This window comes from Xiphophorus hellerii, chromosome 4 (genome assembly GCF_003331165.1).
Source record: "Xiphophorus hellerii strain 12219 chromosome 4, Xiphophorus_hellerii-4.1, whole genome shotgun sequence".
Lineage (NCBI taxonomy): Eukaryota > Metazoa > Chordata > Actinopteri > Cyprinodontiformes > Poeciliidae > Xiphophorus > Xiphophorus hellerii.
This window is the reverse complement of record NC_045675.1, coordinates 8150963-8168055: the sequence shown is the minus strand read 5'-3', so window position 1 is coordinate 8168055 and position 17093 is coordinate 8150963. Positions and strand designations below refer to the sequence as shown.

Here is a 17093-nt window from a genome sequence, read left to right as displayed (position 1 = left end):
AACAAACAGCCTCTGGAGAATCAAGGAACACAGCAGAAAGGATCAGGAAGAAATCTGAACATTGGCTTATTAATGACCTGAAGAGTCTGGCACAACTTACCAGGAACTGACATACACCTAACCTGGCAACCCAAACAAGAAGAACATGAATCTAACTAGAAAATTTCTGGAGAAATTTAAGGGGGGCTGCGAAAGTGTTCCTGTCGATTGGAACCTAGAGTTCTGATGCTAAAAATTAGCATCAATTCTAGAGTAAGCTACAATGTACTCAATAGCATGTGGAGAGACACAAGCATGTTGAGTAACATGGACTTACTCCATTCAGTATGTTAAAATTAGTGCATAAGCTAAAATTAGCCAAAATGCTAATGTTAGCCTAAGTGCTATCAGTAGCATGTGGGGTATCACTGGTATGTTGTTTTAGATTGACTTCCTCCATACAGTGTGCTAAACATGGCTAATAATTTTTTTAAAAATTGCTAAAGAGCTTATTTTAGGGAAAAGGCTACCACTAGACTGCTACTGAGGGACAGTGCACTGCTATTGCTAATGACTGTGCTACTGTTAATGCACTGCTTTCTGATTTTATTTTTGCAAAAGTAAAAATCAGATGTTTACATCGTGGCACTTCGTTACCAGAAAATGTGCTCATCTCTTAGCAACAGAATAACAAGAAATATTGTTATTGTTAAAAAAAACTTACAATTTCTTCTGCTCTTTTGAAATACTACTTATCTTACATTACTTAACATGAATTGTGCATATGGTGAATTTGGCAGAAAAATATTTTTTTCTTTTTGTCACTGGTGGTAAATATATTTTAAAAGTAAAGATCTGATTTATACTTCATGACAGTTCGTTATCAGAAAAAAACACTCATCTCTTGACACCAGATTAATAACAAGCAATATTAAAGCTCCTTTGAAATACTTATCTGGTTAGACACTAGAAATTTATAGTACAACATCTCTTAACACCAAATTAATAACAAGTAATACTAGAAAATTTGTGAAATTTAGACAGGCCCGCCAAAGTGTGCCAGCCGGTTGGACCCAAAACAGATGTTCTAATGCTAAAAATTAGCAACAATGCTAAGCTTAGCTAACCTGTACTCAATACTATGTTGACTAACATTACTTATTCCATTCAGTTTGCTAGAATTAGCGTATTAGCTAAAATTAGCCAAAATGCTTATGCAAGCCTAAATGTTGTCAGTGGCATGTGGGGTATTACTAGGATGTTGTCTTACATTGACTTCCTCCATTCAATAAAAAAATATGTAAAATAGTTATTATAGGGAAAAGGCTAATGCTAATTCACTAGTGGGGGGCAGTTAAATGCTAATATTTTTGTTAATGTTAATGCACCACCTTGCAGAGGTGATCCTGATGACACAGAGGTTGATGGGCAGTAGTGCAGCGTTGCATCCTCTTGCTGACAGGCCTTCTTTCACCCTCAGACAGGCCAATCTGTACACACACCATCCCCGACACCACAGACTCCATCTCAGTCCCCATGTAACCCATTTGTCAAGTCAAACAACCTCAGAGATGTGGCTTTCTAGTTTCAGAGGTGACCCTATCAAAATGACCCCTACGCAATGGCCATAAATCGTTTGCTTTATGTAGCACTATATCCGTCTAAAAGGAGAATAAAAAGACATATATCGTGCTAGTAAGTATATTGTCCCATAAAATCTGAGAATCTGAGAGAAATTCAAAATAAGTTTCACTTGGAAAGATGATTAAGACGGGGATATCTAGTTAAAGCTCTGTCTTTTCTTCTGCTTTTTCTCCAGATGTTTGTGTTCGGTTTCTCCTTTAGCATTTCAGAGATCCACCACCGCTGTGTCTTTGCTTGTATTTCAACCCCTTTGACTGATACAGAGCGAGCACACAGCTGATGAGATCACTGAAGCTTCAAAATAAAGGCCATCACCTTAAAATCTCGGTGTTGTAGGCTCAGGTGGTTTCACTCTCCAAAGCATCCTGGAGAGTTGTTGTGTTTGGCAATTAACCGTGTCTTAGCTTTATTTTACAAGCCTTTGTCTGCAGGATTATACAGCCGTTTTAAAATCACCTCCTTAGCAATATTGGTTAAGAATTAACAATAAAGCTTGCCAAACAATGACTACTGATAAAACCTTGCATTCACAGCCTTGGTTACTGACTTTCTGCCTGTAAAACTGAATAAGATGGGTCAAGTTTTTTGAGTATCCTTCCACAAATTCTTAGAATAGTTTGCTGGAACATAATTCTTAAAATTTTTCCATTATGTGTTTGAGGTGTTGCCTTAAAATTCCTCCCCAAATGTGCCTCCGATGTTGTGAATTAGCCTTTTAAAAAGCTTAAAGTGTCTTGAGATCATAAAATGGGTTTTATTTGTTAAATCATCGTAGATATAAACTTCTGAACATTAATGAAACAGAAAAAAATTTCTCACTATTGTGGCAATCTTTAGTATTTAAATACTGAAATGTTGAAAAGATTTACAACACAAATCAATTTTATTTAAAGTATCTTTAATTTAATATTTGGTTTGATACACATATTTTTACTAAAATAAAGCATATTTTGTTACACACATCTTCAACATATATGGAAAGTGCACGTCTGCTGCTGCACAGAGTTGTGACAAATGCTGTTTGCTCTAACTTCAGTTCCCAGATCAAATTAAACTGAAGATAATCAGCAGAAGTTCAGCAGATAAACTTATAAGGAGCTTTTTCTCCAAACAAAAAAAAACAACCAAACAGCTGAAATGGGAAATCAACAAGTTGACCACTACTTGTTGACTATTCTGAAAGGCCTTCTTGGCTTGTGTTCCTTGAGCTTAGTTATATTTGGACTGTAATGCATACAGTTCTTTGACTGGTTAGAATGACTTGAGAGGTGCCATATAAATTCAGTCCATAAACCATCTGATTTTAATGCTTTCATATGGCTCACTATATAATCATTTAAATAAATACTGGAATTTCTGGACATAGAAAAACAAAGCTCTCTTTTTTGCAGCTGCTCATCATGGTAAATGTAAATAATAAACATTGTGTTTTCACTTTTATTACGTGTGAATAAACAATGGAGTGAACACAAAGCAAATAGTAATAAAAATTTTACATTCAGCACAGTACAAAGACACAAGTATGAAAGTTAAAAATAGGATGTTGTATAGCTAACGCTTCAGATTGTTATTGCTACAATAGAGATAAATGGGCAACATTCCTCGTGCATGAATTAGATGGGAGATCTGGGGAGTTCTTTAATAATTTTTGTTTTGTTGTAGGATGTATCATCCTGCTAGAAGAAAACAGCAGGTCAGAGTTAAGTCTCCTGATCATGGACGGCAAGACGAAAAAAAAAAAAGATCAAAGCCATCCATGTGATGTAAACAAAAATGTGACTCTTCAGACTACGATATTGTCTTTGATTGCTCCATGATCCTGTTTTACTGCTCAAGTACTCCATGTTGCTTTTTTTTATAGTAGATAAGTATCAGGCCAGTAAGAACTGTTCCTTCTTGGAATACTGCAGACTGGAAACATCCCACTAAAGCTCTAACCCCGTTGTCAAACCACCAATCTTTACCCATATCCACCCCCCCAGTGTGAACACATCAGCTTTGAAGAAAAAGTGTTCACTTGATGCATAATATAAAATAAATTAAACACTTAAAAGTTACTAATACCAAAAATTTCATGGAAGTTGTAAAAGCTTTCAAAAGAAAATATCTGACACTGGCTAACTTCTACAAATTCTAAGTACAAAAGTCCAAATTCCTTTATCAATTGTTACAATTGCAACATACTGCTTAGTGAAATACTTTATCATGCGTTTGGGTTAGAAAGCATATTTTTTCTGAAAAAGGTTTACAAAAATATGTACGGCTTCAAAGGGAAATATTCTACCAGGACGCTGTTTGTTGGTCTCATCTTTTTTTTGGTTTCAAATGTAAGTTCACTATAATAGAGTTAAAGTAGGTGTAACCTGGTTGTATTTCTCTTTTGTTATAACTACACAAAATGCCTTTTTTTTGGTTATTTGTATTGTTTCTTACCTGACTGACACACCTCTAAAAAAACGTTGTCATTGTTTTAACCGTGTTACTTTAAGAGCGGAAGCCCCTCCTTTTAATTTCTTCTTCTGTGGTATTGTCTTTAAATTGTTTGTGCCCCTTAAATCCTCCCCATGTGTTACGTTGTTCTGCGGAAGAAGTGTGTGCTGTTTATTTTTCATCTTAATACATCCAGTTTATTTATAGATTTATCAAGTTAATTTCTGTAATGTACTTTTGTTTTATGTAGGAGTTGGAGCGGGCCGCCTATAACACGGTTGTTTTCTGTTCATCCTTTTTTAAAGACAAACCGTGTCACAGCCTGATCGTTTAATAAAACCAGCACAAAGCAGAAAGGATCCAGTTACACAGGAACTGCTTCAATTAGGTAGTTTTCTTTTAAATGAGGAGTTTCTACATTAAAAAAATGAAGATTTTAAATAATCACAACATCAATTTACAGTTAACTTAAGTTACGCTCAATAAAATTGCACAAGTTAATGTTAATCAAATAGTTAATTTTGGACATATTTTTAGTAAAAGAAATTGTGCAAAAATAACTAATAGGGTTACAGTGAGTTATGTGTACATCCATGTCAATATACAACTCACTCAAAATGATCAAATTAGTTTAGTTGTGTAAACTTAAGATGTACAACTTGCACATACTAACATTTTTAAGTTTTGGAAACTTAATATTTTTGAGGCAAGGAATTTGCATAAATATTTTAAGTAAACTTCACTTATTGCGTTTTACAGCATGTATCGTCAGGGTGGTTCTGGTTGTTCTGGTTCTGTGCCGCTGACCGATCTTTTTGCAGATTTATGAGTCGACTCTGCAGAGCTGATGGATTTTTCAAGCAACTTTGCTTGGATGAAGGCCCATCTTCTTCCTCTGTTTTAAACGACAGCGCACGTTTTCTGGTTCCATTGTTGATCTTACACAGGTCCTGTGTAAAGAAATAGGAATTTTATTACAATTTTGAAATTTTACCCAATATAAAGCAGATAAAAAGATGAAAATGTATGTCTAGTGTAATAAAGTTCAATAAAAGTGACCTCTCTAGAGCTTTTGCCAATTTCATAGGTGTATTTGGGAGTATGTTGAGGGACATCTTGTCTGTTTAACGGTGAGACGGTGAAGTTAACACCCTTTGTTGGGTGATAACTTTTTCTCGACGGAGGTGGCGGCAATGGAGATATGGGAGGAGTCTCTCCCTGCAGAAGAAAATAAATATTAGTGGTTAATATAATATTTGTTTGCATTATTGTTTTGATTTGGTTTGTTAAGGTTGATCAAGATGACTTTTGAAAACAACTAACATACCCCATAAGTTTGGGCAAACTTCTCCACAAACGGCTGCAGTTTTATGCTGTAGAGGTGGTAGAAATTGATGAGGCTGCCTCTCTTATCCTCCACTGAGTTTTCTTCTGGTGTCGGAAAAGCAGCTCTATGGGTTCCAAGATCTGTCAGCAACAGCGTAATAAAAGAAATCAAGTCTCAAACAAACATCTGAGGCTTCCACAAGACTTTAGTTACAGCAAGAGATTAAATTAGTAGCTCCTTAGGGTCGCTTGCTCTGGATTGTATTTACTGAGGATACATAAATGAAGAAATTCAAAGCTACACACCCATTTTTATGACATAAAATTCCAACAACATAAATTTTCCATTTTTGTTTGAAATGGAAAAAATGGGAATGAATACTTGAAGAATAGATAAACCCATAAATGTGGTAACAGTAAATTATTGTTGTGTTAGTGTCAGATATGTGTGCAAAGAGGAAAACTAAAATCTGAAGTTACACTACTATGATGGTTATGTTGTCATTTAAACTGCTACAATATTGTTTTTGTTATTATGCAACAACTTTATAGCAGCCTTGCTAACGGGTAAAACAGAAACAAAATATTATTGGGTGAATTCACAAGTTAATACTTCTATAAAAAATAATATTTAATCTCTGGTGAACACCCGAACAGACAGAAATCATACCCATCATCTCTTTGGGAAGATTTTCCAAAGGTGACTCTGAGTTCAGCATCTCTTTGGAAACCTGAGGGTGAAAACGTTCAGTTGACATTTAGCAACATCTGAGGCTTCAAAACATGGCAAAAATGACATTAGATATACATAAAGAACATTAATAATGAAGCTGCCATGCCCCCAAAAGTATTCACATCGCTTCATTTTTTCACATTTCTAGTTATAGCCTTATTCCAAATTGTATTAAATTAAATTATTAAATGAAACTCTTTCCCAAAAGTCTATATGCAAATAGTATTTGCATATAGTATTTGCAAATAGTACTCACATTTATACTCATATAAACACATTTATGTGAGTATTCACAACCTTTGCAATGAAGCTCAAAATTGAGTCATTTCCACTGACGGTCTTTGAACTTCCCCTCCTCCACACCTTTTTTTTGCTTACATAATTTCCCTGTTTCAATTACACCATGCTCTAAATATAGTCTCCTTATGAAAATATAATAAAATAATGGAAGTCATCTTATTCTTAATCAAGAACATGATCTCATACCAATCAATACATGTTCAAATCAAATAATGATTAAGGATACTGAGCCAATGACAGTAAAGATGGTGAAAAACTCCCAACACTTGGATAAGTCAGAAAAACAGCACTTACACTTTCATTGGTATATGGCTCTGTCATAGATCGATAGAGAAATGTCTGAGGAGATAGAGCGGCTACTATCTCCTCAAACGTTAGCTTGTACTTGGTAGCCTGCAAAAGCAAACAACAAGAAAAGCTAGAAACTGAATTGGTGATTTCATAAACAACATATTTTCACATCAGGATGATTTTTTGTATTCTCATACTTTCTGAATTCGGTATTACAATTGTAAACACATACTCTCTGGATTTTGCTTCACAGTGGTTCAGATCTTTTAAATTTATTACCATTAGCAAACTTTCTTTCATTTTTAACCCAATGATTTTAACCGAGTCCTTGTATCAGAGAGAATAAAAGTAACTTTTTTGTTTGTTTCAGCTAAACAACCTTCTGCATAACGGACAACGTAAGAAAGACCATTTAAAATCCTTCTCCAAAACTTTGTTGCCTTGTCTGGCAGGATTTTTAGAGTCATGTTCTTTTTCTGGTGTCTATTTTTGCATAAAACAGTGATTCTCAATTTTTAGTTTTTGACATCTAGACATATTGTTGCCTAACATACATTTTGTCTTCAAAAACAACCAGATGAAACTGAGCTGAGAGAACAAAACCAGAAGAAAAAGTCTGCAGTAAAAAACAACATATAAAAGTATAAAAACATGAAAACCGATATGGGAGGGCTTAACAAATCAAAGCCCACCTTTGATATGACGTAGATGGCGCTAATGAGCAGGTGGTCCAGGTGACCGTCTTTCATGAGGGAAGTGTGCTGGGCCAGGGAATTCTCCAAACAGGTCCACATCTTTGACATCAACTCATCAGAGACGTGTAGTTTCAAACACATTTCCCTCAGACGCTCTCCCATCTCACTGTAAACCTGATCACAGGACAAAGCACAGCTGCAGAAAACAAATATTTTAACAGTGGAAACTTTAAAATATTTTTTAAAGTTTCCAGTGGAAAGTTCTGGGAGTAAGAACTCACCATCCTAGCAAACTGGTGAAGGAAAGGTTGCCCCTTGGGTCTGCTTACAGCTGAGGAGCAATGCTGGTGGTCTGAGGTCGTGGAAGATGCTGCTTCTGCTAGTAAGCACACAACTTATTGTATTTTAAGTCTTTTTCAATAAACTTAAGCAAAAGGAAGCTTTATCACTCTTTGTACCTTCTTGTGGGTTAGATTCCGGCTGACCTTCGACATTTGTTGGGGAAGTCAGCTGTGTGTGGCATTAGAAACCAGTTGGGATAAAGCAATACTGAAGTCTTTTCGATAAAAACTAAACACATGTCAGTATTTTACAGGTGAATGTTTTGTTTTTGCAATGGTAGACCTGGTGTTTGAAAGGTGGAAATCCTTCATTGTCTTTGATTTTCTCCCACAGACGACAGTGGCTGGCCCAAACAGAGCTCTCTAAAACACTTGTTCCAATTGGCTTAAAGTGTCTGATCAATTCCATAAATTTTCCCTTCCAGAATCTTAATAGGAACTGGTTATGTACCTGTGAAACCACAAGACAAAAAAATCTAAAGCAGGTAACTCAGATTTTATAGCACGTCTTGAGAGTTTTGTGTATCAAACCTTTAAGAAAAGGTAGGAATCCAGTTTGAAAACTTTGAGGAGCAAAGTGACGTCACTGACTCGAAAGGTTAATTTCAGGACGATCTGCAAGCAACAGGCCACCAGGCAGCGGTGCCAAAGGTCATCCTCCAAGAAGCACTGGATGTGTGATATCACAACAAAAGAACTATTACGTCACATCAAACCAAAGATGTGAGAGGAGAACAAACAAAATCAAAATTTGGATTCAAAATTAGTAGTACACACTGAAGGTCCTGCGTGTTTTATGTGTTTCCCTGCTGCTGCTCACCTGGTTTAAATGAATGGGTAATTAACATCTAAAATATGCAGCACAGTGGGGCCAGAGGACCAGGGTTGGTGACCACTGTTACACACTATCTAGCAAAGGGATCTGCAATTCCAGCACTGCGACTGTCCATAAGGAAACTACATGCAAATGCAGTTCTTAGTGTGGCCACACGAGGGCAGCATACTCACAGCGATGACACCGACACCAGACTTTAATCTAACCTGAATGCCAGTGAGATTTTCTAAGATGATGTAGTAGTGTTCTGTGGCATTTGAGAAGCACTTTTCCTCCAGCTCTGAAAACACCAGACAGTTTAAATGGAAGCATTTTGTTATTAAAATGTTCTGTAAACAAGTAATGGAGTAAATGGGACTCTTTTAGGGTTACCTCTTTTAGCGTTGTCATGTTGATCATCCTTGCAGTGCTGCAGAAACTCTTGCAGCATGTCTTTCAGTCTAATTTTTATTCCCTGTGTGGGATCTCTGGAGCAGGTCCTGACGTCAATGTATTTTTCACAAGAGGAAAAAAATATGTGTCAGAAATTATTTCTAAATGTGAATAAAAACAGTCTGTAAGTAAACATTTTCATAGATTCAGTGGCTTTCACAAAAAAACTTTATCTTATTTGTTCAAAAACTATTGTTTTAATAAGCAAAGAATGCAAACATTGTAGCTTATAAATACTGATTTGCTAGGGAAACTATAAGTCATTGCCACAGGAGCGAGGAACTGTTCTGTTGCAGCGCTAACCTGAATAGAGTGATCAGACGGTCACTGGGGCCGGGCCCCGGCTTTTCTACGTTAGGTCCAGGAGCGGTTGCCATGGTGAACTCTTCACTGACAGCGGTCAAAGAAGGAGGCCGCGACTAACTGATGAAAAATAAGATCAAGAACTCTCAGAAACAGAGAACAAAATCACATCTATAAATATTTGTGATACATGGACTGGGTTTTACCTGGCCAATGCTGATTTCTGATTTTCTTTGAAGTATGGTCTGTCAATCCAGACTTTGTTTTCTAAGGACTATGACACATAAAAGGGAAAAATAGTGCAGTGGTGGGGAATTGAAAATCTCCAATAAACACACATTGGCAAGACTACAAACAAATTAACAGAATGATTAAATATTTTTACGATTGTCACAAAAAGTTTAGGAGACCACAGAGTCACACCCTGCTTGTATATAAAGTTTGAAGCTTAGAAAAATAGCTGGGTACCTCCTTGGTGAGCACTACGCACTCTTCAGGCACTCTTATATTTTCTACATCATTTATTTATTCAGTGATGCTTGTGGCATGAATTTGTTTTAGGAGCTTTTCCTTCAAAGTGATCCAACTGATGTATTTTTACATCTTTTAAACACATTTGAAGTTAAAAAGGTACAAACAAAATCTTCATCAATCATTACATGTTTTTACTTTTTTATTTAAATCACTTAAACAACTTTCAACCCTTCTAAAACAATAAAATTTAATTATTTTCACGTTTTTATCCTTTAAAATGTTGGTTTCATTGTTTACAGGGGTGTCAAACTCCAGTCCTCGAGGGCCGCTGTCCTGCAGTTTTTAGATGTGCCACAGGTACAAAACACTGGAATGAAATGGCTTAATTACCTCCTCCTTGTGTAGATCAGTTCTCCAGAGCCTTAATGACCTAATTATTCTATTCAGGTGTGGTGCAGCAGAGGCACATCTAAAAGTTGCAGGACAGCAGCCCTCGAGGACTGGAGTTTGACACCTGTGGTTTAAATGATTGCTTATTCCAAAAAAAGACAAATTAGCATTGTCTCTCATTCTGAAAAGCCCCACACTTCAAAGAAAACTAAAATTTTTAAATTTCTCTGCATTACGGTATAAAACCACAAATTCTAAAATGAAATTAAATAAATTAGCCATATTTGGATTTTCTACTACATTTGACATGATTTGTTTTTCCTATTGTTAGCCTTTTTTCAGTGAATTCTTGTTTTTTGCATCAGCTTGTGTGCATTTTTGCTAGTTAAAGTGTTAAAAGGGGTTGTAAACTTGAGGAGGGAACATGAATTAATTGTAAAGGTTTTCAATATTTAAATCTGATGGTGTGGGTGAATTTCTGAAGTATCTATGCATTCAAAGTTAGTGATCTCCACTAACACATGACAGTGATGCGTTTGTCAATAATCACACCGTTTTTGTTCCTACAGAGTCTGTAAGTCTATCTGGGCTGGTCACTGGAACAGCCTTGGTCAAATATGCTCAACAAAGTTTACTTTGGCTCTTCAGTCCTAATGGTATGATGTTATCTTTCTCTATCAACACACTGTATGTAGATTAGTCTTTCTATCTGATCTCATCCATTTATGTTTGTTGTTTGTAGATTTGGACTCCTCCAGGTCAGGCCAGTGTGACCAGAGAAAGAAAATGATGCATTTATCAACATTGTCATTGAAAATTGATTTTTAAAAAAGGTTCAGTGTATTTTCAATGAAAAGTGAAATGATTCATCTACCGCCAAATTTTTATTTACGTACATTTCACTATATGGAATTGGCAAGAACCAAAATGCGCAATACACTGTATTATTTTATAATTTTCTAAAATTTTGACAATGAAAAAAAAGAAAAATATTCATTTCCTCACTAGCTCAGCCACTTGTTCAAAAGATGTGAAATGAGATAATGATTTGCTATATTGCTTTTAGGTTAAATGTAAACATAATCAGAATATATTAAATCAAATTGAAAAAAAAAGAGAAAATACTCCATTTTCCTCGGGGAGCTACAGCGCCCCCTGGGGCCCTATTGGTGCAGCAACCGATTAAAGGCATTAGTTTTAACTGTAAAACATAAATGACGATATATTGCATTGTCTCTTCTCATTTTCACCTTCCTTCAATGTGTGTACGCAAAGACTTACGCTACGTAGCTACAGGCCTATCTTTAAATTACAACTGTTAACCTATATCTCCGATAAATGCATTAAGTTTCAGTTGAGCTGCTTCAAATTTCCTGCCATTCACAGGAGTTTCTCTGCTGAGGTAACAACAGAAAAGAGGGGCTGGTCGTCGTCGTCGTCTCCCACCCCGGAGATGACGGTGTTCTAACAGAAAGAGTCACCTCAGGCTTTTTTTCTTTTTCCAACTTTCTGAAAGAAGACACGCGGTTTTGTTTTGTTTTCCCATTTAAAGTCCTGGACCTTTAACTGGTTAATACCGGCTACACTTCAACTGTGCCTGGATAATAATAACTCTACATGTCATCTTAAGTATGATACACTGCTGTACAACTATAGCAACAAGTTTTTACACTTGTTAACAAACAAATATAATCATGCAGCAAACAATTCAAGGTTTTCTTAAAGACTTACCGCATTACTAAGAACGCAACGAGCCTTCCTGTCAGCTGACTGCGGAAATGAACTGTAAGCGCGGGAAATATCAGGGAGGTGCACGTGAAACAAGAACACATCCGGGTACTCAGAGGAAATGTCCTCGCCCCCTTTTAAAAGGACAACATAGAAAACTACGGATTGGATGGGAGTGAAAGCAACTCCTGGGACATTTGGTGCAATAAAATAATAAAATAAGCAAACAACCGTGTTGTGAGTTTTGTTTGCTTCATCTTGCGTCGTTTCGCTGATTTTCTACATTTTAATCAAACAGGTATGAGAAATGAGACAGAAATTCTGACGTAAAGACAGAGGTAAACAACCTCAACTAGAGGGCCAAGACAAGGAGTTTCTTATTACTTTCTTAATGCATCATTTACTTAGAATTACTTTCCTTTGTAACTTTTTTTTCACAATTTCTTGCCTTTTTCAAGAGGTACACAGTACAGACTAAAAGTTTGAACACACCTTCTAATTAAAATGGGTTTTCTTTATTTTCATGACTATTTATAAGGCAAGAAATCCCACTTATTAACCTGACAGGGCACACCTATGAAGTGAAAACCATTTCAGGTGACGACCTCTTGAAGCTCATCAAGAAAATGCAGAGTGTGTGCAAAGCAGTAATCACAGCAAAAGGTTGCTACTTTGAAGAAACTAGAATTTAAGGGGTATTTTCAGTTGTTTTACACTTTTTTGTTTAGTGCATATTTCCACATGTGTTATTCATAGTTTTGATGCCTTCAGTGTGAATCTACAATGTCAATAGTCATGAAAATAAAGGAAACTCATTGAATTAAAAGGTGTGTCCAAACTTTTGGTCTGTACTGTAAATAAAAGATACAAATGTTACTAAAATAGGTTGAGATGATTCTAAAGTTATTTTATATGTTCAGATAGATCAAAGTCAGTCAATTAATCTTCTATTACTCTACTATAGCACCTGGTAAACTGTTTGGCATGTAGAAACAATTTTGTACAAAAAATACAAAACTATAACAATGGCTGCCATGGGTCAACGTAAAACTGCATGGACCTCAATATAAATGCCACTTAATGGAATGGAGTAATTAAATGAACAGCTGTCATTAGACAAATCATTTCATTCAATCATTATTAACTGTGAAGAAAGCTGTTTAAATTGAGGGGATAAGCATCACAAAATTACCACTATGATTAATGATTATGAAAATGCATTAGAAAACTAAATAGCAAGATATACGACTAATTTTGAATGAATAAATATGGTTATTCATGTTTGCATTAATATAAAGAAAAAATAGAAATATAAAATAAGCCTTGGAATTACTACAAATGACTGATTTAGGCTTTTTTAAAAACTTACTTGAAGAGACTTTGGAAGAAGAAAATAATTTTAGAAATTTGAAAATCCATATGTTCCTATAAGAACTGAACACATTAATAAAAAAAAGCCATCAGGCAAAGTAAAACGCACAGGCACATGGGATGAATAGTCAGAAGAATATGTTTAATAAAAATAATTAAACCTCAATTTCCTCTATAGAACTTCATAGAAAGTAATCCAATAAATTACAAATTACTTTAAGACGCATTTTCCTGCACTACAATAATTATTTTGACTACACAGACCACATCTTGCAAGAATTACAACTTTCCAATGAGAAAAATAAAGACAAACTGACCAAGGTGACATTTTACGGTCTTATCAAGCTTGAACCAAAAATACAAAACCCACGTTTGCTCATCATGTCCTCCTTTTACAGCAGTAGTGTTTTGTCACTCCCCTTGCATATTGGTCTCTGTTTACTTGCGTCAAGCCACATTATGAACTCAAACATTTCCAATTTGAGTCCTTTTGCGTTCCCACTTCTGTTGTTGCAAGCCCTAGCATACAAATCAATTCACTGAGGCGTCGCTGAGGGGCAGCAAATAATCATTCGATCAGTGGCTTACAGCAGACGGAGCAGTGGCTGGGTGTTTGCATAAGGGCACTACCAGTTAAAACAGAGCAGAGGTGCAGATATACAAAATGACAGTGGTATGTTTTGCTCAGACATAGAAAAATACCATACTGTTAGTAATCATTAAAAAATGCAAGTTGCATTGAAAGCAAACCATGATGAGGTCTATATAGAGCAGGCATACATGAAAACCACTTTAAAGCAACATTAGAAAACTGACGTGTCTTCAGTCTTTGTGTTCAGACCTCGCAAATTTTTTTTTATTATTATCATTAAGCCCACTGGAGAGAGAGAGAGAAGGAGAGGTGCTACAGATACTTAGGAATTCAACAGTTTATCCAGGGGGCACTTCTCCTTGGAAATATCTAACAGTCAACGGTGTAACAGCAGTCCTAGAGCAAGCACTGTTGTGCCAGAGATTACAAAAAGGTACTTCGGCTCGAGTGTAGTCCAGTGTTTATGTGTAACCTGGTTACAGCTCTAAAATGAATGTGCGCGGGGAAAGCTGAAGGAAACACACAAGCATGGTGAGTGAGCGGCTCTATGGGAGGATGAGGTGCAGGATAAGGGCACTTCTACATCTAGCTGAAGCTCAGTTTGTCAGCAAAACATTTTTGTGAATGATAAAATGAGACAAAGCTGCAGACTCCCAGCAACGCAAATTGAAATGATCAAGCCCTTCCTGAAGCAAACCCACCCAACGCTAACTTTAATACTCAGCTATAATGAACAATCAATACAGTCTTAAACAGGATTGATCCATGTTGTGCTTGTGGCACTTGTACTTTTAACACCACAGGCTGTCATGCAACACATTAAACTTCCTTCCTGAAGTCCCGAAGAGGCATGTTTGAAGAAAAAAGAACACTTGTAATGTGGTGTTCACAAGTCAAAACTAGTGAAGCTCCATAAACACAAAAACATTCAGACTGGAAAAGGTCTGGAAGCAGGAGTTACCGGGGCGTGGAGGGAGAAACGGCATAACATAGTCACAGAGGAGATGGGGAAACTTGGCTTCTGACACACATTCACACACAGTCCAGGAGAAACAGACAGACATGCATATGTACATCTGCACAGTGAAGTCAACTCTTTTAGCAAAGCTGAGGTAAAGATGCAGTCAAATACAATGGGATCTAAGGAATAATATCCACAACACTTTCAGGACATCTGAGGGTAAAAGGGCAGTTTTTTGGCACACAGTAGAAACTGAATATCTGTCAATAGCTGATCATGTCAACTAACAATTACACAAGTGAATATTTGCGTCTTATTTGAGGAACTACAAACTAAAATGTGTCATTCCTAGGGAGTAGGCAAATAAATGTTCTACTGTCAAATTATTTCTGATTGTGAACATTCTACATTTCCCACTCAACATGTAATCCTGTCTCTAACCTGAATAAGAAAAAAGAAGGGAAGGGATAGGATGAATGAGTTGTGAACTGGGGGTGGAAACATGGCAGATGAGAGAATCTACAGCTTCAGTGACATTCATTAGCTGCCCAGGTTATTGCTGACATTATCCAACATCCATCTGCAAAGCCAAAGTGTCAACAAACCTGCAAATGTACTGGCTATTTTACAAGTGAAACCAAAGTGTTTGAAAAGTGTCAATCCCCCCTCCCCAAACAATCAAAATATATTAATAGTACTGCTCAACGAGCAAGTTGATGTAGTTTCATCTTTTTTTTTTAATAAAATTAATCCTGACATAATTACAATAATGCCTTTTCTTCTGTTGCAATTGTACATAATCAGGTGGTACAAGTTCACAGAGTTCAGAAAGTCTACCAAAGTCTGGCATGCAAAATGTCTCAATACAAGACTGTACCTTGTGAATAGACATGGACATTTTTTTTCTGGCTCCTTTAAGTCAGTTTTTTTTAAAAAGGTTTTTACAGTCTTTTTTTACACAACGTAGTTAGTTCTTGTATTTACACGTAAAGAAATCGCAACATAAGTGCTGGAAAATCCATATATATGTGAATAAATGTCTACATTTCTAGGCAATACATAAATAAATTTTTCATTTTCTGTTCGTAGGTTCAGTCCTCGTCACTGGAGTCCGAATCATCAGAGGATGAGGACGAGCTCCCGGACTCCGACGAAGATGACTCGGCTTTTGCTGAACCTTCAGGGCCGCTGTTTTCTCTCGGTTCTGCAGATTCCTCGTCATCCTCTTCCTCGTCGTCCAAAGCCTCCTCAGGCGCCTCGTCCTCCTCCTCTTCCTCCTTTCCTGACGGCTGCTCCATTTCAGTCAGGGAGGAATGGGAGGCTGCGGGGGCAGACGGAAGAGGAGCAGCAGCAGCAGATGGAAAGGTTGAAGGGTCACTGTTTGAGCTCTGCAGCTGTGTGGCAGACACAGGAAGGTTAAGGCCTGGAGTGAGAAGCATCCCTGGGTAAAGCATACTGGAGAGTAACAAGGGGTTAAGAGAGAGTGGGTGACTGGTGGCTGCAGAGGCAGCTGAAGCACTTGGTGTGACGGTGGCAGAGGAAGCAGAACTGGAAGTGGAGGAAGGAGTCGTGTTTACGTCCTCTGTCCTTTCTCCTTTGGTTTCCGAAGTGTTAGAGGGGGCATTAGACGGCTCGCATGTTCCGCTGCTGTCGGTTCCCTTCGTCTTCTCTTCGGAACCTCCCGCAGCTTCCTGAGTAGGCTTTCCAAGCATGCTGCTCATGCCGAGCAGGTTTGGCAATCCGGCCATACCAGAAAGCATCATGGGAAACATGGCGGCAAGATTGCTCGCGGCCAGGTTGCTGGCATCTGGCGGCAGTCCCATGAGGCCTGCAGTGAGCTGCAGGGACTGTAAACTTTGGAGGTTTTGCTGGAAGGCCTGCAGACTGCCGAGGTCCATGCCAGAGAGGAGACCGTTAGCCAGCAGGGAATTTAAACCCAGGGCGGAAGGTGCAGAGCTGGGTGCCGCTGCAGCCGCCGCAGCCACCGCTGCCTTGGCCAGGGGATTCTTCGGTCGGCGTCCTCGTCGGCTCACCTCCTCGGGAACGATGGGTCCAGTCAGGATCCGGTCAAACATGCTCTCAGGGAGATAACCCTAGTTAAACACAACAGATGCACAGGCTTAGAAGGAAAATTAAACGGGCTCAGTTTCTTACAACCGTGAATGTAGCTTATTGGGGCAATGGCAATGCTTTGCAAGGCATTTCAATGCTCTCCTATCCAATGCATGGAAGTCACCTATTATTCTACACCTCAAGATAACTGGCGCC

At 37.5% G+C, this 17093-nt stretch overlaps 2 protein-coding genes across 13 annotated transcripts in view; both read right to left on the bottom strand.

The window, feature by feature from the left end:
- Window positions 1-2846: 2846 nt before the first annotated feature.
- LOC116719188 (retinoblastoma-like protein 2) lies at window positions 2847-11968 on the bottom strand. 4 transcript variants are annotated; one of them, XM_032561624.1, is made up of 15 exons: window positions 11905-11968; window positions 9516-9583; window positions 9310-9429; window positions 8947-9053; window positions 8748-8854; window positions 8271-8408; window positions 8023-8190; window positions 7857-7908; window positions 7680-7792; window positions 7396-7572; window positions 6707-6805; window positions 6050-6110; window positions 5381-5520; window positions 5113-5271; window positions 2847-5003 (listed from the first exon to the last, which is right to left on the bottom strand). In XM_032561624.1, exons 3-15 carry the CDS (start codon window positions 9381-9383, stop codon window positions 4797-4799), a joined length of 1602 nt encoding a protein of 533 aa, XP_032417515.1. In that variant the 5' UTR covers window positions 9384-9429; window positions 9516-9583; window positions 11905-11968; the 3' UTR covers window positions 2847-4796. The 4 variants fall into 4 exon arrangements, with proteins under 4 accessions (XP_032417515.1, XP_032417516.1, XP_032417517.1 ...); XM_032561625.1 differs by having other exon boundaries at window positions 7680-7777; XM_032561626.1 differs by having other exon boundaries at window positions 7680-7774.
- Window positions 11969-13393: 1425 nt separating this feature from the next.
- Window positions 13394-17093, bottom strand: part of chd9 (chromodomain helicase DNA binding protein 9) — an 87764-nt gene continuing 84064 nt past the window's right edge. For all 9 annotated transcript variants that reach the window (XM_032561336.1, XM_032561337.1, XM_032561339.1 and 6 more), the window contains one exon: window positions 13394-16918. In XM_032561336.1, coding sequence (XP_032417227.1) covers window positions 15917-16918 — 1002 coding nt within the window. In that variant the 3' untranslated portion in view covers window positions 13394-15916. The remainder of the gene's footprint in view (window positions 16919-17093) is intronic.

Coding starts and splice junctions, on each gene's coding strand:
- LOC116719188 (XM_032561624.1), bottom strand. CDS start 9,383: ATGGCAACCGCTCCTGGACCTAACGTAGAAAAGCCGGGGCCCGGCCCC. Junction 7,793..7,856: donor GGAATCTAACCCACAAGAAG/GTACAAAGAGTG, acceptor AAATACAATAAG/TTGTGTGCTTACTAGCAGAA. Junction 7,573..7,679: donor TTCACCAGTTTGCTAGGATG/GTGAGTTCTTAC, acceptor TCCTGTGATCAG/GTTTACAGTGAGATGGGAGA.